Raw genomic sequence first — 21,083 nt, 5'->3', positions numbered from 1 at the left:
GAAATTAGGTTGCAAACACGTGTTACGGTCGTTCAAAATCCGAAAGTAATCTGATCTATGGATGTTGAGAACTGTCCTGTCGCTAAGTGTGCTAATTTAATATTTAGATTTAAATGGTGGGTAGGATGGGTTTGGTGGTAAATATTCTAGGTTTTACAGTTTAACAAGAAAATAAGTTTCAAAATAGGACTGTCATGCAAGAGAACTATAACATAATTAGATAAACAAGCCCAAAAGAAAGAAGAACCTGTTATCTGTGGTGGATGCAGTCAATCAGAATCGTGTACTCATGGACTGGGACGACGATCGGGGCGTGGTTGCAGCCGATGGACTCTCGAAACGGCTCCAATTGGATCTGATCACAGCAACTTGGTTGGGCTTGCAGAAGAGAGGAAATTGGGCCCAAAAGGCCTGCGGGTCAGGGGCCCTCAGCAGAGTTAATAGGGTGGGCGGGCCGGAGTGAGGTTGGGCTTTGAGGGTGTGTAGGTGGTTTGGGCCCGATGCGTCGGCCCGTGAAGGAAGGAGGGGGGGGGGGAGTGAAGGGGGGAAAATGAACCTGAGGTGGGTGAAGAGGGTTCAATGTGGAAGAGGGTGTGCGAGCAGAGGAGGGCGGGTGAGCGTGTGGTAGAGGCGGGGGCGGCAGAAGTGGAGAAGGAGAGGGACAAAGGGAGCTAGGCAAAGGCGGAGGTGGAGGCGCAGGTTGGGGCGGAGGCGGCAAGAAGCGGCGAGGCGGCGGAAGGGGTGGCACGACGGGCGGTGCGGAGGGGTGGTGTGCTCGGGGAAGGGAAAGGCGGAGCGGCGAGCTTTATTGGCACGGTGCGGCTCAGCGGTGGTGCGGCGGAAGGGGGCGGCACGATGGGCGGTGTGGCACGACGGGCAGTGCGGAGGGCGATATGCTCGGGGAAGAAGAAGGCGGAGTGGTGACGAAGGCGGAGGCGGTGATGGCGCTGCGGATGTGGCGGCGGTGGAACAGCGGCGAGCGGAGCTCGGTGGATGCTCGGCGGCACGGCGGAGGCGGCGGCGGCAGCGACAGCGGCAAAACCCTAGGGTTTCCCGTCGGCAGAAACGGAGGTAAGCAGTTTTTTTTTTGGGACACTTGCAGGTCACGTGATCCTACATTTTTTTTTTTTGAACCTTAACGGGTTCGGGTTAACGGGCTTGGGTTTTGGGTAGCAACCCACTCCGATAACCGTGAAGTTGAGCACGTGCAGGTCACGTGCAAATTTTTTTTTTTTAAAATGAATCATTGGACCGGGTTACCGAGTTGTGGGTAACGGGTTTAAGACTTACCCGTTACCTGGCTTTTTCTTCAACCTCCCGTCCGATTCGGGAGGCCGATCCGGTCACTTCGGCGGTGGTTGCGGAACGGCCGAACGGCGTGGCGACGGAGCTCGCGGCCGCAGCTCCGTGATCGGCGGCGACAGGCGGCGGCCGGTCGTGGCAGCAGGCGGCCGGCCTCTGTGTGCGGTGGTCGGCGGGTGCGTCGACAGTGCCGAGGGACAATGCTGAAAATAGATCGGCGACGCTTTTCTTCTTTTCGGCAGCGGGAGTCACTCGTGGCCCTTCGACACGCTCCGGTGTCCGTGGTCGAGGTACTGCGTAGAGCTCGTGCGCCAACCGGAATCCGGGGATCCGGCGACGCTCGGCCATACACCGGCAAGTTTTTTGTGGAAGGCGAAGCGTCCGCCGGCGATGAAGCAGGGGAGGACCAGCCGTAGAGATCTCTTCGTTCTTCTATTTTTTTTTTATTGTTGAAGCTGACAGAGGAAAAGAAGAAGGAACCGAGAGAAGCCCGGTGAACCAGGGGTTGTTCCCCTCTGTCCCTTCTTGTGAGAACTGAGAGAGCGAAAGATCCCTTTTCTGGTGAGCGGAACTGATAGAGGGAGGGGCCCTGTTCTTGTTGTTGGTGGGAACTAAGAGAAAAGAAAGACTGTTGTTGGATCGAGGCTTTGGCAATAGGAGCAAAACCGATTTGCTCTGATACCAAGTTGATGTAGCACTGTCACGGGAGAAGTGGCTGCAACGGTAATGAGTCACCCGGAATGGTTGTGGCTGCTGTAAAGTAGAGTGACAAAGGAAGAGGAAGAAAGAAGAGGAGGAGAATGAGCGAGGGAAATAGGTAGAGAGGAAGAGAGAAGAGGGAGAAGAGGAAAAGAGAAAGGGAGCAGGAGAAGCGTGGGGGGAGGGAATTGTTAAACCTTCATTGAAATCTCATCATGAAAATAATTTCCTATATATAGGGCCCAAATACACAATTTGCATAAATCCCCTTATACAGAAATTGTTGCTGGTGGTCCAAACCGAGAACGATTGGCACAGCGGTGTGAACGGGGTTCCGTTTGAGTTGCCTTGGTTGGTGTTGATTGCGCTCCACCTTCCACCGGGAAACCTGCAAGCAAGCCTCGCACCACCACTGGGGCAGTGGGGGCCCTCCGACGATCAAGTCAGAGGAGATTGGAGGAGAAGGAGAGATAATAGTAGCAAGTAAGAGAATGCTCTGGAAGTTCTCGCTTACCCCCCCTCCTCCCCCCAGCCGCATATATACCAGGCTGGGGGGTCTTTCAGGGGGGTTCGTCATCGTGGGGCACGATGGAGCTGCCACTAACACGGCCGTTACAGGGCGTCGTGGGGCAGCGCTGGGTACGGCCATGACAGGGCGTAGTGGAGCTCCGCCTTGTACGGCTGTTACAGGGGATCGTGGAGCAGCGCCAGATACAACCGTTGCAGGGAGTAGTGGAGCAGGAGGCTGCGGCGTGCCTCTGGGGAATAGCCTGTCGTTGTCGAGAGATGTCCGACTCGGGGTCGGGCTGCGGAGACGAAGATGTCCGACTCGGGGTCGGATTGCTGGATCAAGGGGCAGCCGACTCGGGGTCGGGCTGCGGAGCCGAAGATGTCCGACTCGGGGTCGGATTGCTGGATCAAGGGGCTGCCGACTCGGGGTCGGGCTGTAGAGCCGAAGATGTCCGACTCGGGGTCGGATTGCTGGATCAAGGAGCTGCCGTAGTCTTCCTAGGCGCGCGTGCCGGTCACGTGGGGCATGGTGGCTAAGTTCCCCCGTAACAGTAGCCCCCCACTTCCGAGCCCGGAACCAGAAGGGGAACGGGTGAAGGGAGTGATGCTTCGAGATTGCCGCCATCCCTCGGAGAGGTGCGCGCGCTTCGAGCTCCCCGCCTTCTTTATGGCGTATGGCGGTTGTTGCTGATCTGGCAGTCTGAGGATTTCGGCGGACATCCTTCCTTAATGGCGTCGATTCGCCTTTGGGGCGCGAGCGACCCTTCGGCAGCCAGGCGTCCTCTGGCGTCACCGAGGCGTCACCCACCTTTCCGCCTATTTAACCGGGGGCCCTCCTCCGTCCGCCTTTCTCTTTACAGACATCTTCGAGTTTCTCCTTTGCGCTGCCGTCATTGCCGTCGGACTGTTCGCTTGCTCCTCCTTTGACGCTCTCGGAGCCGTTCTTCCTTCTCTTCCGGTGAGTTGCCCCATTCTTCAATTTAAGGCTCTCCATACTTTCTCCTTTTGTATTAGTGTACTCCAGTCGTTCCGGTCCTTTCCCCCTTCTTGACCCCGTCCTGACCGTAGATTCACTGGCCATTAGGGATGGGCGAAGTGAGAGCAGACCGCATTAAGTCGGAGCTGGTCGCCGAAGACCTAGATAGGTTCGTGGCTCGATACCACCTTCCCGAGGCCTGCAATGTTACGCTCCCGGGGCCTGAGGAGAGGATGTCCCATCCTCCTCCAGGGAAGGTTGCCATCAATGAGGGCATTCTTCAGGACGGGTTCCGCTTTCCCCCCTCGGACTTAGTTGTGCAGGTGCTTCGGGGTTTAAGAGTGGCGCCGACGCAACTGGTGCCGAACTCATGGTGCGCCCTGACGGCCTTCCAGGTTCTCTGCCGCATGCACGAGGTTCCCGCCACCCTGAATGTCTTTTGGGAATGCTACGGCCTGAACGGCCACCCCCAGGACAGAGGGTGGTGGTGCTTTGCGGCGCGGCGAGGGTGCGGCCTCGTCAAGGAGGCTCCTTCCTCCATTCACGGCTGGAAGGAGCGTTTCTTTTTCATTGACGTAGATCCCTCTTGGGGAATCAGGGCCACCTGGGAGACGCCGATGAAGTCCCCGATCGGCCTGTCGAGGTTGTCGAGGGAGGAATCCGATGGCGTCGCCGTCTTGAAGGGGTTGGTTGCCGAGGGCCGGCTCCCCCCGGTGTCTCGCCTTATTTCTGAGGACACCTTGGTGAACGTCGGCCTGAGCTCGGTCCCCGCTGACCGTGAGCCCGCCACCACTTCTTTTTTAGCTTTTTTTCTCCTCTTTCGTTTCTTCTTTCCATCAGCTTCTCAGTCTCCGACCATCTCGTCCTTTTTGCAGAAATCGACGACGTCATGCGGTCGGACAAGGCGATGGCTGTTGGTAGGACGTCCCTACTGGAAGCGGTCCGGAGGAAGAAACGGACTCCTCCGAGCGGGGTCCCACCGGCGAAGAAGTCCCGCCAGCAGGCGACTCCGACGCCGACAGACGGGTCCGGACCCACCGATCAGGGGGACGCCGCGGGCTCGGACCGACAGTTGGCGCTGTATCAGCCCTCCGGTGATGAGACTACCGTTATTCCGGAGGTGTCATCCGAGCGTGCCCGAGACGGCCGGGTTGGACGCGATCGGTCCCCAACCCGACCTTCGACTCGGTCGGCTTCGGATGACACGAGAAGGAGGGGCGCGCCGAGGCCCCGGCCAAGCGGGACCCTGTCGATTCCTGGAGCGGCCCCCGCCCCGAGCACGGTCAGCATGACTCTTCCCCAAGCGATGGGTAAGGGTAAGGCTGTAGAACCACTGTCCGGCTCCGGGGCGAAGTCGGGGTCGGCCTTCACTTTCGCCGGCGCCCGAAACCTCATCGAGACGGTGCTGCTGGAGAAGGACCGTAGGCAGGTCCGGCAGATGAGGATCCCTGACGTCGGGGCTGCCAGCTGCGTCTGTCTTATGTCGGTGAGTGTTCTTTTGGTCGCTTCCGCCACTTATAAGTTCTATTGATCCCCGTCTGACGCTCTCATTTTTCCTATCTTTTAGCTCGCCCAGTACATGATTCGTCTGGAGGAGAGCCACGAGGAACAGGCGAGGCTCCTGGCGAGGGCCGAGAGCCGTCTGAAAGCAGTAGAGGAGGGAGGCCAGGCTGCGGCGGGGAGGACGACCAGGAACCTCGAGACGAGGCTCCAGGTGGCCGAAGAGCGGGCACTCGGCTTCGTCGCCCTCGAGAGGCAACTGTTGGAGGCTCAGGAGCAACTCAAGGTTGCCTCGGATCTCGAAAGCGAGATCAGGAAGGCGGAGGAGCGGGCCGAACAGCAGTCCCGGAAGGCTGCCGACTTCTGGGAGAAGTGGGAGAAGGCCCAGCGGTCAGCCGACAACGCCCGCAACCGAACCCGGTCTCTTGAAGCCAAGCTGGGCGAATTGGAGTCGGTCTTGGAGGAGTCCCGCGCGAGCGACCAGGAGCTTCGTTCGCGCTTGGAGGAGGCCGAGGCTGCCCGCATTGCTGCCGAGGCGAAGCACAAGGAGGCTCGGGCTGATCTGCTGAGGGTCTCCTCCGAGGCGGACGACCGGATTGTGGCGAAGGTCATGGAGGCAAAAGCTCAGATTACGGAGCGAGCAAAGGCGGCGCTGGCCGAGAAGAGCGCGGAAATCGGGCGTCTGGCGGTACAGGCCTATCGTCAGTCCGCCGAGTTCACCCGTGATATGTCGGAGGCGGTACAGGCCTATCGTCAGTCTGACGAGTTCGTCCGTGACATGTCGGACGCGGGGTCCGACTCCTTTATCTTAGGCTTCGAGGAAGGCCTGACAAGGGTGTCGGCTAAATACCCCGAAATTGACCTGAGTGGGATCTCTCTTCTAGACTCCTCTCCGGCGCCATTGCCTGCTGATTCTGCAACCGCCTCCCTACCCCCTGCGGACGTGCCCGGCGTTCCCGACCCGGGGGTTCCTCCAAGCTGACCTTCTGTGTTTTTGTTCTTTTCTTTGTGTGTTGGCGTTTTGCCAAGTTGTATGGGTCTCGGCCCTGAAACAATGAAAGTTAATGCAAATAGAGTTTCTTCATTTCACTTTCGTCCTTCTTCTTTTTAACTCTTGGTAGCGTCTCGCTGACTCCCGACTCTTGAAATTCTTCTGGCGCTAGGCCAGGTATCTGAGGGTTAGGCCTCAGGAAATTCTTCCGGCGCTAAGCCAGGCATCCGAGGGTTAGGCCTCAGGAGCTTCTTCTGGCGCTAAGCCTGGCATCCGAGGGTTAGGCCTCAGGAACTTCTTCCGGCGCTAAGCCAGGCATCCGAGGGTTAGGCCTCAGGAAATTCTTCTGGCGCTAGGCCAGGCATCCGAGGGTTAGGCCTCAGGAACTTCTTCCGGCGCTAAGCCAGGCGTCCGAGGGTTAGGCCTCAGGAACTTCTTCCGGCGCTAAGCCAGGCATCCGAGGGTTAGGGCTCAGGAAATTCTTCGGGCGCTAAGCCAGGCATCCGAGGGTTAGGCCTCAGGGAATTCTTCCGGCGCTAGGCCAGGCATCCGAGGGTTAGGCCTCAGGAACTTCTTCCGGCGCTAGGCCAGGCATCCGAGGGTTAGGCCTCAGGAACTTCTTCCGGCGCTAAGCCAGGCATCCGAGGGTTAGGCCTCAGAAAATTCCGCTCGTTGGTCGGCCAAGGCTGGCGCAAGCCGAGGCGACCGGTCGAGGCTTCAGGCTAGTCTGCTCCCGGGATGATCATCGGGTTAGCCTGGCATCCGAGGGCCGAGCCTCGGGAAATTCCGCTCGTTGGTCGGCCAAGGCTGGCGCAAGCCGAGGCGACCGGTCGGGGCTTCAGGCTAGTCTGCTACCGTGCTCGAGAATCTTCCTCGCGCCGGCGCTCCTCCCCATGGGAGAGGAAGGAGCGCGGGTTGAGGAGGACAGGTGAGCGCTCAGGGAGCAGCGGCTCCTGGGCCCGCTGCGGCGCCCGAGACATCACACCCTGCAGGTTCTGCACTGCCTCCGCGAGGGTGCGAACCTGCTGGGCTAACTGGTCGAACTGAGCGGCTTCGACCATCTGAATGGGAGGTGGAGTGGTGGAGTGTTGCTGAGAATGTGTTGGAGACGCAGCGGCCTCCCGGCCGGAGGCGCGAGAGGCCCCGCGGCCGGAGGCATTGGAAGCTCCACGACCACCTCGCCGTGCCATTACGATCGCTCTGAGATTCGGTGCCCTTCCTCTAGCGCCAACTGTTGCTGGTGGTTCAAACCGAGAACGATTGGCACAGCGGTGTGAACGGGGTTCCGTTTGAGTTGCCTTGGTTGGTGTTGATTGCGCTCCACCTTCCACCGGGAAACCTGCAAGCAAGCCTCGCACCACCACTGGGGCAGTGGGGGCCCTCCGACGATCAAGTCAGAGGAGATTGGAGGAGAAGGAGAGATAATAGTAGCAAGTAAGAGAATGCTCTGGAAGTTCTCGCTTACCCCCCCTCCCCCCAGCCGCATATATACCAGGCTGGGGGGTCTTTCAGGGGGGTTCGTCATCGTGGGGCACGATGGAGCTGCCACTGACATGGCCGTTACAGGGCGTCGTGGGGCAGCGCTGGGTACGGCCATGACAGGGCGTAGTGGAGCTCCGCCTTGTACGGCTGTTACAGGGGATCGTGGAGCAGCGCCAGATACAACCGTTGCAGGGAGTAGTGGAGCAGGAGGCTGCGGCGTGCCTCTGGGGAATAGCCTGTCGTTGTCGAGAGATGTCCGACTCGGGGTCGGGCTGCGGAGACGAAGATGTCCGACTCGGGGTCGGATTGCTGGATCAAGGGGCAGCCGACTCGGGGTCGGGCTGCGGAGCCGAAGATGTCCGACTCGGGGTCGGATTGCTGGATCAAGGGGCTGCCGACTCGGGGTCGGGCTGTGGAGCCGAAGATGTCCGACTCGGGGTTGGATTGCTGGATCAAGGAGCTGCCGTAGTCTTCCTGGGCGCGCGTGCCGGTCACGTGGGGCATGGTGGCTAAGTTTTCCCGTAACAGAAATAAATCATAATAAATTTATAAATAACACAAATAACTCATAAATAAGTCCTAAAATGTAAATAAGTCCAGAAATAAAATAATAAAATAAATATGCAAATAAACCTCGCACGCCGGAGCTACGATCCCACGACGGGTGCGCCATATAAGGGCCATTATGTGGCGTGCTGGGGCGAAGCTCGCTGCTCTCACCCTTCTTGGCGGAGCGGGGGCCGCAGCCATCGCTACCTCTGACGATCCCTCAAGCACTTTCAAGATTTGCACTATCGTTCCCCTTCACCTCAAAAGGAAAGGAACGGAAGGCCTTGGCCTATACCCATCCCTTTTTTTTCCTCGTCTCCTCGCTCGCCGGAGCTGCGATCCCACGACGGGTGTGCCATATAAGGGCTATTATGTGGCATGCTGGGGCGAAGCTGGCTGCCCTCACGCTTCTTGGCGGAGCAGGGGCCGCAGCCATCGCTACCTCCGACGATCCCTCAAGCAATTTCAAGATTGGCACTATGGTTTCCCTTCGCCTCATCCGCGACTCCATCACCGCTGCTACCATGGCCTTCGGTAAGTCTGCTCTTCTTCTCCCTTTTCTTTTTTTTCCTTTTCTTTTCGTATTGATTTAAACTTTAGGGTTTTCTACCTCTTTATGCCAAGTTTCAGTTCCTTTTTCGTGATTTAGGTTTGAGGGTCTTCTATCCGAAACCCTCAACTTTTGGGGGCTCATCTATGGCTCTGCTTCCAAACCTAAAAGCTTTGGAAAATCTTCTGATCCGTAACACTTGACTAAGATCTTTATTTCATGCACGTGAATATGGAAGCATGCCTCACGCAACGTTCGTTGATGACCTTTGGACTCCTTGAAAATCCTATTTTAAAATGAGAATTAACCTGGATAGTTAATTGAATGAGCTGAAAACTATAGCCTATTCACTTGTCAGCATTCTTGCTTGAAACTTATTTAGTCTTTTTGTTGCTACTCTTGAACATTTCTCTCTCCTGGTTTTGATTGGGTAACAACATAACTATGATAGTGCGGGAAACGTTACATTCTTCGTGACAATAAACCCCCAAACAAGAAATAATTAATAACTATAAAATAAAATATAAAATAAAAAGTAAAATTAGAAAATAAAGGAAAAGAAAAGAAATGAGTTTCATTATGTCTCTTTCGCATAAGTACAAACATAACCCAAAACTTTCCAAAAACTTTTATAATGATCATATAGGGCCTTTACATAGTTAAAATTTGACAATCATATTTTATTCAGTTAAACAGTACATTTAGTAATCTTGTAATTAATTTCAATTGTATAGCTGTTAACAGTAATGTGACGATGCTATGATATTATTCAAATGAAAATCTTCATACAAATAACAATATTTGGCTGACATGTAATTTTTCATGTATCTGAAGTCGACAAATTTCTGCCGTTTCAAATGTAGTGAGGTCTAAACGAACCCCCTCCCCTTTTTCACGAAAAGAAATAACCCCTTTTTTATATATAATAATGTTAAGCAAGGCCAATGCTAGATATATTGGAAAAGACATACCCTCTTAGCAGATATGAGATGAGGGTTTATACTTACACTATGGAGAATCATCTTTGTCCAGGAGAAAGTGCATGCAGTGGCAGTAATTTAGATGCTTTAATTGCTTTTTATTTTTGAACTTTGCATCTATTAGACTTAAACTATATGTTTGATGTTTGAAGTAGGTTTGAGAGAGAGAGATTAGATTACTATAGCATTACTACCATGTGTAGTGCTCATGCTGTAGTAGGTAAGATTTGCTGCATCTTTTTGGGTTTCTTTTTTGAGGTTTCAATTCATAGCCACAATTAATTAAATTCTAGGGCCATGCTTCACTGCTATTATAGTTCTAATAATCTTCCCAAAAGCTAGTTGATGTTTAAGTGAGAATTGTAGATTTAACATGTTATTTTGAATATGTGACCCCTAATACCAAAACTGGTTCTTAAATGTTATAATATTTACCCTTATGAGCCCATTCCTGACCACATTCATTCTAAACATGATTTTAAAGAATCAATATAGCCCTTTCGCTTGTACATCTGGTATAACCACATATGTTGCCTTGCACTAGGTGAATTTTCATTGTTCACCAAAAAAATTTATCATTGAATGTGAATGCCCTATGATGTTGCTTGTTAGAAATTGATGCTAGTGTTTTGTGATATTTATTAAGAAAAAATGTTTGTATCACCTCTCCATCTTTCATTCGTGCCCTGCCTTGCTGCCTTTTTTTCCATTTCAGACTATCAGTATTCATTAATCATTATGGGGGCTTAAAGAAGGAAATATTGAATGGTTGAGAGCCAAGCATGAAGTCCATAATCGGTTTGCTTATAGGCTTCAAGAGTTATGCTTCCATAATGGAGGAATTTACATCAAGCTTGGTCAACATATTGGTCAATTGGTATGTTTCAAATTAGACCATATTATTCTGTACAATATAAATTTTTCTAATGCATTTCATGAAACATTGGAAAAGCATGTCATCTAGTGTCCTGAAATTATGAACCTCTTGAAACACTAGAAGAACATGCCGTCTCGGGTCACAAAATTATGAACCTTGAATTTCATTGGTCAACAACCAAGGAACTGGAGAAGTCAACTAGTGAAATCTCAAAAAAATAAATCAGTTGGATCAGGGTGCCTTCTTTCTCCCCAAATATCATTTTGTTTGGACTGTTGGAGGGCTAAATTAAAATCTGTGCCTTTTACTGCATAAATATCTGGTATATTCGCTGAAAATTTCTGGATTAGGAATGATATTGTGCAAAAAACTGAGCGTTAAAGAGGGAGAATGAGAACATGTAAAATAAGAGAGCATTAAGAGTACTGAAAACAATCTTATGCATAAGAGTTGAGCATAGGAAAGTTATTTATTTTTGGGGGGTTTTATTGACTACTGTTTTATGAGTTTTAATCTGAATTAGTTTTGAGATGTAATATCCGTTATGTGACTTAATGATTAAAATGTATGAAGTTTAAGATCAAGTATCTCATATTTTAGTTTTATATTTTGTTATATTAAAATATTCAATTTCAACAATAAATAACTAAATGTTAGGTCAATAATTGGCTTCCAATGTTCCATGTCGATATTATCCCTTCTTGACCTAAAAAATCTGGATGAAAGTTGGTTGATTATTTGATCACTCAGTTTGAGGATGCTGAAATAGTAACTGGACAGATATCTGTTGATTTAGCTCCATGTCTTAATGGGACTATAAGAAATTATCTTCCTTCAATTATATAAGCTTCCATAAGGATTAATAATGACCTAGGACATGATTCTTGTTGCCTAAAAAGAGTGCTTTTGTAACTTTTAAGACAAAAAAATGCTTTGTAGAAAATATGTGTTGGGTAACAATATCTGAAAATTGCTTCTACAAGGAGAATAAGTCAAGAAAAACTGCTTTTAGGAGAAGCTTGAAAACCTACTTCATATCTTCTCCTTTCATGAAAAAAACTTTTTAAAAGCAGAAGCAACACCAGCATCTTGAAGAGGTTAGATCTTGCTTACTAGAAGTGGCTGCAGGAGCAGGAGCTGATTCATGTTTGGGTATAGGGAAGTAGGCCTCTAAACTATTTTGAAATAGGAAAACACTTAGAAAGAGAGCGCGAGGATGAGTTTCCAAGGGGATTATATGAAGCAGGTCTGCTATTTTAAATGCATGATTCCTGCTATAAGGGTTAGATTCATCAAAGGTCCAGTTTTGCCTTTTTTTGATAATATCACATAATCAATTTAGTTGTTTACATAGGTGTGAAAAGGATACAAAAGACACATGGCGTCCATATAGTGTTGCTAGAGATTCCATATGATTATTTTCTATAGTGGGTATGAAGGTAGGAAGATAGAGTTGGTCTTCGTTCTTGTTATATTTCCATGATCAAGGGAGTGAAAGAGGTGAATTTTTTCTGAAAAAAGTAAAAGCATATTAGCAAATTTGGGATTATTTTGCCAAGTAATACTCAAAAACATATTGAACAATTAAAAGTGGATGAATAGAGCACTAGATTCTACTAAATTCTTCTAGGTGAATAGGAGATACTGAAAGATTTTCATGACATTTTTGTATTTCTAGAAGTCACCACAAAGTTTCATAAAATTGTAATTTTTATGAAGTTTGGATAAACTTCAGATGCAAAATTCTGGGAGTAATCAGAAAATCATTTCACAAATCAGATAATTTCATTAGTTTCTGGATGAGGATGAAGACCATCTTGGGTTGTTTTATAGGGTAGTTGCACCTTTTACACTTCTTCTTGCTCTTTGAAAGAGGTTCTTTTGATTATCTATAGGCATGGGCCTGGAGTCATACCACCCGTCCCCCACCTAATAAACAGAAAAATCCACGACCACCTTATGCGGCATTTTATAATATCCTTTTGGAGTTAGAGATATGCGGTGCCTTTATGTTTTTATGCTGTTGGCATTTTACTAAAAGAATTGTACAATTATTTAGAGGAATACTTCATTTCAAATGTAGGAAATTTTCATTGAAAATTCAATTAACCGTCAATCTTTTTCTTTAAATGGAAAATTTTACTTTTTAATAATAATATATAGTTTGTTTTTATCTTATGCTGTTAGCTTTTCACTAAAAAAAAAAAGTACAATTAGTTAGGAGAAAATCTCAGTTGAAATGTAGCTATTGTTCTTTGATACTTGTTTTTATCCATATCATTTTTATCTTTTTAATGGATAATTTACTTTGTTATAGGAATATGTAGTTCCTCAAGAATATGTACAGTTTCCTCTTGTGATCAAGTGCGAAGTGTATTTGTGAAAGAGCTTGGGGAGCCACCAGAGAAAGTCCGTTCAGTTACATTTCCTTTTTCAAGTTTATCTTGCAAAAAACTAGAGAAAAGTATATTATTCTTTATTATCTATTTGTGCTGAAATAATGAATGTTGCTGGAAGGTAAGCCTTCTTGTGCTCTTCTTTACAATTTATTTAATAGCAAAGGCCTTCTTCATTTAATCTATGTGCATGTTTTAAGGCCATTCATTTCACAGTACCTATGAAGTACTCCTCTATTGATTAAACAATTATGAATGCTCAGATTTTTGCAGAATTTGATCCAATTCCACTGGCAAGTGCTTCTCTTGCACAAGTTCATTGCTGCTAAAACTCATCATGGCGAAAAGGTTGCCATAAAGGTTGTGAACCAAACTGTACTTTCCTGAAGTTATGAGATATTAAACTTTGAATAATTTTTCTCCCTCTCAATATTGAGTACTGAGAATTATCTAATATTGTAGGTTGTCTTCTGAGCTATGCAAGGGCTTAATTATGTTAATGTCCGGGTTCAACATACTCACTTGACGGATACTGGCACCATAGATATTGCTACTGTGGGTTTGGTAGCAAATTTCTTGCACTGGTTCTTTCCTGCTTTTAATTATAGGTACTGCTTCAAATGGTTATTATTGGTCCTTGTTCCATTTCAGAAATTAAAAGTTTCACTTGGAATTTGACATATTTTCTATATTCTTACACATCCATGTTTGCTATTCATATGCCTACTTAAAACTGGTTACTAGTACATTTTTGGATCAACAAGCATGCCATCTGAATTTTGAATGGTTCATATTCACTAGATTCGTTGTGGGCTTGATTGAAACTTTTAAAAATACTTTAAATGTTATGCATGCTAGTTGATACAAAATTGGCCATGCTCCATAGATGCAACATGTAGTTTTTCAAGGCATCAGTCACTAAAAAAATGCAGTAAGATCATGCTTCTTTTGTAGACAGATCACAAAATGTGTGCTCTCAAGTTCTTGGTATATACTTCTATAATTAATTTGTGTTTGCACTTGTGTGTAGGAAGCAGAATTGTCGACCTAGATATCAATTTGCTTTGCTATCTTTATTCTACTTCTCCTCAAATTCTTAAAGCTTCCAACTCCTTGCACCAAAAATAATCTATTGCACTAGTGTATCTTAAGGCAAATTCTACGTCACTTTTTGCACTATCTATAGGATGTTGCTTTGTGCCCCCTCACCCAGCTTTAACTGCTTCTGGCTTTCAAGCATATATCATCATCTATTGCCATATGGCTCTTTCAAGACAGTGCTTGACACTATGTAAAAATGTTAAATTTCCGACTCTTATTTGCCGACACTAACAAAAAGTGTTGGCAAAAAATGCTGGATCCAAAAAATTTTTGACGGTTGCCTGTAGCGTCGGAAGTTGACGATGCTTATAAGCGTCGTCGGAACCGTTTCCGACACTGGGCCTTCTTTGCCACTGCCGGACGTGGGGCAATTTGGACGTCGGACATGAAGCGGGAGGCGAGGTTCTCGAGGACTATGCCGTTGGAGGTGGCGAAGAAGGCGAGGACGGGAGAGGTGAAGTGGCGCTCGTCGGGGGTGAGGGTGTGGAGCCAGTGGGGGAGGTCGGCGGAGAGGTCGACCTCCTTGGCGGTCCAGAAGGAGGCGGTTCAGAAGGAGGCATGAATTGGGAACATCGAGAGGCGGTTGGGAGTCGGGGCGAGGAGCGGCTCCTCCAGCTCCTCAACGGCGCGGGCAGGCATCAATGGCATAGACGGAGATGAGATGAGATGGCATAGACGAAGAAGAAGAAGAAAACTGTCTTCGAGAAATGTCCAGTGGGTACTTGGCTTCCGACGACGCTTATGAGCATTGTCGGAAGCCAAATTCCCTCCTCCCACATTTCAGGCCCGTCGGATTCCGGCGAGGGAAGGAGAGAGATGTCAAGAAGGAGGCCGCAGATAGACGGCCATCGAGTTAGTCCCACATCAGCGGATCGATCGGAATAAAAGGAGAAAGAAAGGAAGCGACTCAGGAGCGAAAGATATGAGAATAGCTCCTTTGTCGCCGACTCCGGCTTTGCTCCGCGCTTTTCAAGGACGGGGCCCCATGCACGCCCAGACCGCCGCCGCCTAGCTCGCCGCCAACTACCCTACTGCTGTATTCGGGCAGCTCCCCCATCGCCCAGACCGCTGCCCCATAGCCGACGAGGTTGCCACGCTTGAGGGTGCGTCGGAAAGAATTTTTCCACTGTCGGTAAATTACCGACGCTAAAAAGTGTCGGTAAAGCGTCGCTAGTTCCCGATGCTTTTGGAAGCGTCGAGAAAGATTTTTTCCACTGTAGCATAGGCGACGCTTTACCGACGCTTTGGATAGCGTCGGGAATGTTTTTACCAACGCGTAAAAGCGTCGCTAATGGTCAAAAAAAGCGTCGCTAATGCCCAATTTTCTTGTAGTGTGAGTTCAATAACTTATGTACTATTTCTAGTTTGTGTAGTTTCAACTTGTGCTGTTCATGAAATATGTTTTGCAGTTTCTGTTATCAAATAAGTTTAGTGCAGTTTGGCCATATTGCTTCTGAATTTAACTTTCTCATGTTGGAAGCAAGATATCTCATCAATCATTTACATGGGGCATATGTGATGATTGGGCCCCAGATGGGCCGATCTGGACCGAAGTTGGCAGCCCATCTGGGGGCCACTATCTATTACTTCGGGGAACAAAGGGAGGTACGCCTGTCAGGTGTTAATGCGGTTACAACCGCCTAAAACCCTCTAAACCTCGCCCTTCTAGCCCTTATGCCTTCCTCCATGTACACTCCCTCCCAAATTCGGAAGCTGTCGGATCTTGGCTCCTCGTCGGTGTTCGGAGAAGGTGCACGCGGACTCCTCCCCGGAACTAGGTGAGCCTCTCATTTCTTTTTCCCGTAGCCTTCTTCCCTCCCGGTTTTCTCAAAATAACAGAGAAAGAAAGAAAGAAAGAAAGAGGGGAAGAGGGAAGCAGAGGCTCATTGTGTGCAGCCGCGAGTATCGCCGGCGTCGCTGACCCCGGCTGTGAGCACCGCGACCGTCGCGGGGAGCAGCCGTAGGCTCGGCCACGGGCATTCCGCGACGCCGTCGGCTTCTCCCGGCGCGTCTCTCCTCCACGGGAGAAGAGAGACCCGCCGCATGCGCCGCCGGCCCTCCCAAGAGCTCCATCACCTCTTCTCCCAAGCTTTGGCTTGGGATCTTCCTCCTCCTGTGCTCACGGGAGAGGAGTGGGAACGTTAGAGGAGAAGGGAAGAAGAAAAGGAAGAAAGAAGAGAGGAGGAGGAGAAGAAAAAGAGAGAGGGAGAGCTACGGGGAGAAGAAAAAGAAGGGAAAGAGGATGCTTCGGGAAGAAGAAAAGAAGAAGAAGAAAAAAAAAGAAAGAGAAAAAAAAAGAGAGGGGAGCAGGGAAGCTTCGGGAAGAAACAGGAAGAAGGAAAGAAAGAGAAAAGAAAAAACAGAAGAAAAAGAAAAGAGAAAGGAAAGAGAAAGAGAAAGAGAAGAAAAAGAAAAGAGAAAAGAAAAGAAAAAGGAGAAAGAAAAGAAAAGAAAAAAAGACCCATCGTGGGCCGAACTGGGCCAAGCTTGGGCTTTGTTCATTGCGGGCCCAACTTGGGCCTAGTTCAACCATGTTGAGCCTAGTTTGGGCCGTATCCCTTTGTGGGCCCAACTTGGGCCCACTTCAGTCTTGCTGGACCCTATCTGGGTCGTACCTATTATGGGCCCAACTTGGGCTCAGTTCAGTCGTGTGGGGCTCTGTCGGGCCGTGTTCAATATATTTTAGATTTTGCTTCGTCCCTGAAATTAACAAAGAAATTTATTATATCTAAACAGGGGCACTTGATCTGTTTGTTTGAAGTGGAATTTAAGCAAAGAAAGGTAAGTAATTTAATACCTCAAAGTGTATTTTTCAAAGTATTTGATAAAATAATTATTAGTGATTGAATTTTGGGATATATTTTGCACCTAGTAAAATGGGTCATGCTTGTTCAATATCATTTGAAATTTATATTATATGTTATGGAATCTGGAAAATGTGACTGGGCAAATGATGAAAAATCTATTTTGTATACATGTATGTATTCTCAGCGTGGCTATGATCTGGCCCCGCCAATATGGATTATTCGTTGGCCTTGTTGACTTGTATCTGTGAGAGACCGATTTCGACACCGTACCATCGGTGATTAGAATAGTGGTGTTTGGACACCGTACTAACGGTGTTTAATAATAGTGGTGTTTGGATACCGTACCACCGGTGTATAATAATAGTGGTGTTTGGCACTTTGGGCGATCCATGCCACTGGGTTTCGTGGCCGTAGCCTACATATGCTGGGATTTCTGTATCAGAGTTTTTGTGAAAATGATGATGAGTTTTGAAAAGAAAAAAAAATGTGCTTATCTGTGATTTAATTTTCAGTCATTATTTTGTGTTTTGATTAATTATCTGATATGCTTTGACCCCACTCTAGGGTATTATGTTGCTTACTGGGCTAGTGTAGCTCATTATCCTATGTTATTTGTTTTTTAGATCCAGAAGCTTGATCGCATGGGATTGGGGAGTGCGATAGATTTTGGAAGTTTTTGCTAAAATTAGAATTTTTGGTTAGTCAAACTAAAATATTTGAACTATGTTGATATATGCAAATTTTGGAAACTTTGTAAGATTGTTTTGTATATATATATATATGTATATATATAATGCTTAAGCAAATTTTAAGCACCTGTGATAGCTTTGATCTAATTGGCTGCCTTGCGCGCCCGTGCGGTGTCTGTCGCACTCCGGGCCCCGGTGTTGCAGACCCCAAACGACCGCACCGTGCAAAGGCCCCGCCAAGCCAAGATCTAGCAAGCATGGCCGAGGCCAACCTCGGCCAAGACCAACGCCCGGGCCAAATCCACTGCTTGGAGGTCTGCCCAAGCAGTGGCCAGCATTATCAGCCAACGGCACAGCCCCGCGCAGGCCCAGACCAGCACCTGCGCGAGGTTCTGCGCCCTCTGCAGCAGCGCGCGGCCGACCGCGCGCACGGCCAGCCACAGCAGCGCGCGGCCAACCGCGCGCCCAGACAGCCCATGGCAAGCGCAGCCCCCTGCGCGCGCCCACTGCAGCAGCACGACCACAGGCGCACGCCCACGCGCCAGCCCGCGCGCCTGCCTGCGCGCGGCCACCAGCCAGGGCGCCCACTCGCGCGCTCGTCCACGCGCCCGCCCGGTGCGCACTGGCCTGCGCCCGTGCTCGCCCGGCGCGCCCAGCGCCAGCGCCAGCGCCTGCCCAGCACGTCCGAACCTCGCCGGGCCAGGAGTCGGCCAGTGCACAACAAGGCCGCCTCCCCGCCCCCCGCCCGCACTTGGCGCCCGCGCAACAGTGGGTTGCGCGCACGCCAGACATGGGCATGGTGTTGAAGACCCTCGCAAGCGCCACCGTCGGGGCCTTCAACCAAGGGGGAATACCGGCCCGGAGGAGGACCACGAAAGGACATGCCAAGGTATGAGTTTACTATTTTGCTTAGAAAGCATTGGCCGAAGCCCATTTACTCTTGGCCAAGCCTTTGGCCCTTCTCATGCCATGAAGACCCCTATGCCTTGGCCACTCTTGGGCCACTTGGGGAGCACTATAAATAAGAGGGAATGAGGCTCTTTTGACCATCTTACATCTTTTATCTTGCATCTTAGCACTTGTTGTATTTCGGCCTTAGTGGCTTGGGAGGGACCTTGTCTCTTTGTATTCGGTCTTGGGGTTTGTCCAAGACTTGGGCTAGGGGAAACCCATCATAGTTTCCCTTAGATATTTTGCTTGTAAGCTTCATTTTGGGAAATAGAATCAATCAAGCGTTCCTCTAAATTTCGCCACAAATACTCTTAAGTTTGATTGTTTTCTTCTCAAGCCAAGGGTCGGGTCAAGCTGTAACCAGTAGACCCTTCCCTTGCCTTGATTCCCTCGGCTACTTAAGAGCTTGGCACACCGCGGCACAAGCTCAACTACCTTGGCGTTACCCGATCGGCCCTTTTCCAACAACTTTAAGGCATCCGCAAGGTGCGCACGAGCAAGACTTGGTGTGGTGGCTTGGGGGCCGAAAGCCACCCTCCAACATTGGTGCTTTCATTGAGAGACTTCTGAGGGAGGTCTCTCCAAAGAGGTAACGCCTTTGAAACCAAGAAATTTTCAATTCGGGTTGTGATTAAGGAGTACTACTTTCTTGCATGCTTAGAAGTGAGCCTTAAGATTCCTACGACTTCTTGCACTTAGACTTTCTTGTTGTGAGTGTGGGAGGGTAAACTAGAAGTTCTTTACTTGCAAGTAGTACTTAAATTTCGGCACTTTGAATTCCTTGCTTGCAAAAGGGAGTGAGAACATTTTTGTTGTAAAGAGGACGGTTTGTTCTTCTATTTTGCTCATCATAGGGATAGTGCCAACGGGGAGGCTATTGGTAGTACCCGGCGCTATTTGACCCAACTATTCGGTGTTAGGGTATAGAGGGACGGCACAAGAGGGAGGCTACTGGTAGTACCTCGTGCCCTCCTAACTACACCGGGTAGGGAGTAAGTAGAGCAACAACACGTTACTCTCGGGTTGTGAGGCTTATTTGTTGTAATTGGAGTTGATTGAGTGGTGTACCTTTCAAAAATATATATAAGAAGGAGGGTCGGTTCATCCCTTGGGTGACGGCCAAAGGAGGTTTGGAGGTGCATTTGTAGAAGCAAAACAATGGAGTCGGGAGCTAATTCAAATTCTCACCATGCTCGGCTAGAGGCATTGGAGGGGAGTTCGGCCCACCTAAACCGAACCCTTGAAAGCCAAAATCGAACCCTAGAAAATCTATCCAATACCCTAGCCGGGATGAATGCTCACTTGGAGAGGTTAGAGAGGAGGATTGGAGAAAAAGAAAGAGAGAGAGAGCATAAAAGATCAAATGATGAGGAGCCATGGTCGCACGCCTCACGGCGGGGTCATGGAAGGGATGAGAGGAGAAGTGATGCGGAAAGCCTACGGGCTAACCGAATGGAGGAGTTAGATCACCGGAGGCCTCGGAGGAGAGGAGGAAGAATTGAAGCCCGGGGGATAGAGATTGAGAGGTGGATAGAAGAAGAGGGACCTAGCCATAGTGAAGAGGGGAGTGAACCCGAGGGAGATCCATTCCATGACCAAAGGCCTATAGGCCGGAGGAACTTCATGGAAGGAAGAAGGAGGAATGAAGACTATGATGAAGATTATGCTAGGGGCCCAAGACACCAAGATAGAGGGCTAAGAAAACCGAAGATTGACTTTCCCAAGTTCGGCGGTGGTGATCCTTATGAATGGATGGACAAAGCCGAGCAATATTTTGATGTCTATGAAGTACTAAGGAGGGATCGGGTCACATTAGCTAGTTTCCATCTTGAGGGAAGAGCTAGCCGGTGGTGGAGGTGGATCCGTGACCTATATGAGAAAGATGGCAAGAGGCTTGGTTGGACGGCCTTCGTGAAGGAGTTCATGTCACAATGGGGGCCTTCTCCCGTTGTGAATCATCATGGCCAACTCGCCAAGCTAAAGCAAGAAGGAAGAGTGCAAGCATATATTGATGAGTTCCGGCTTCTACAAACCATGGTGAGTGGGTGGTCGGAAGAAGCATTGTTGGGCACTTTTCTTGATGGCTTGAAGCCTTGGCTTGCCAAGGAGTTAAAGTTGAAGCAACCGGCAAGATTACAAGAAGCTATGAGGATGGCCGAGATCTTGGACCAAAGTTATGGCATGGAGAAGAAAATGTCCAAGGAAAGCTTCAACAACAAGGCCTCTACATCACTACCACCGAAGGGGCCTTGGAAGGGGAAAGAAGAAGTGAAGAAGTACAAGGAGCGGCCTCAACATGTCAAGAAGCTTTCTAGAGATGAGCTCCAAGACTACATCAAGAAGGGACTATGCTTCAAATGTGGTGACAAGTGGAGCCGGGGCCATCAATGCAAAACCGGTCAAGCTTTCCTTCTAGATGTGGGCTCCGAGGAAGAGGAGGCTACTTCGGAGGCTTCGGAGGAAGAAGATGAGGAGGAGCAAGACCATGGGGCTGATTTTAGCCCGGGAGAAGAAGAGGCCGAGCTATCCTTGCATGCCATGTCCGGAGTACAAAGACCGTCCACCATGCGTTTGATGGCATGGGTGGGCAAACATGAGGTGTCTCTCTTGGTAGATAGCGGTTCATCCCATAATTTTATCAACTCCGGAATAGTGAAGAAGGTTGGATTGAAAGGGGCGACCGTGGAGCCCTTTGAAGTAAAGGTCGCTAGTGGGGAGAAGCT

The 21,083-nt window shown here is 49.2% G+C and overlaps 1 protein-coding gene across 1 annotated transcript; it reads left to right on the top strand.

Moving 5' to 3' along the window:
- The first annotated feature begins 8,156 nt into the window (after positions 1 to 8,156).
- LOC103698493 lies at positions 8,157 to 13,774 on the top strand. Its single transcript, XM_039123489.1, has 4 exons — positions 8,157 to 8,543; positions 12,734 to 12,825; positions 13,086 to 13,172; positions 13,275 to 13,774. Exons 1-4 carry the CDS (start codon positions 8,381 to 8,383, stop codon positions 13,284 to 13,286), a joined length of 354 nt encoding a protein of 117 aa, XP_038979417.1. The 5' UTR covers positions 8,157 to 8,380; the 3' UTR covers positions 13,287 to 13,774.
- Positions 13,775 to 21,083: the final 7,309 nt, after the last annotated feature.

The sequence above is a fragment of the Phoenix dactylifera genome, unplaced genomic scaffold (genome assembly GCF_009389715.1).
Source record: "Phoenix dactylifera cultivar Barhee BC4 unplaced genomic scaffold, palm_55x_up_171113_PBpolish2nd_filt_p 002935F, whole genome shotgun sequence".
Lineage (NCBI taxonomy): Eukaryota > Viridiplantae > Streptophyta > Magnoliopsida > Arecales > Arecaceae > Phoenix > Phoenix dactylifera.
Note: the sequence above shows the minus strand (reverse complement) of the source record. Positions and strands in the feature narration are given on the sequence as shown.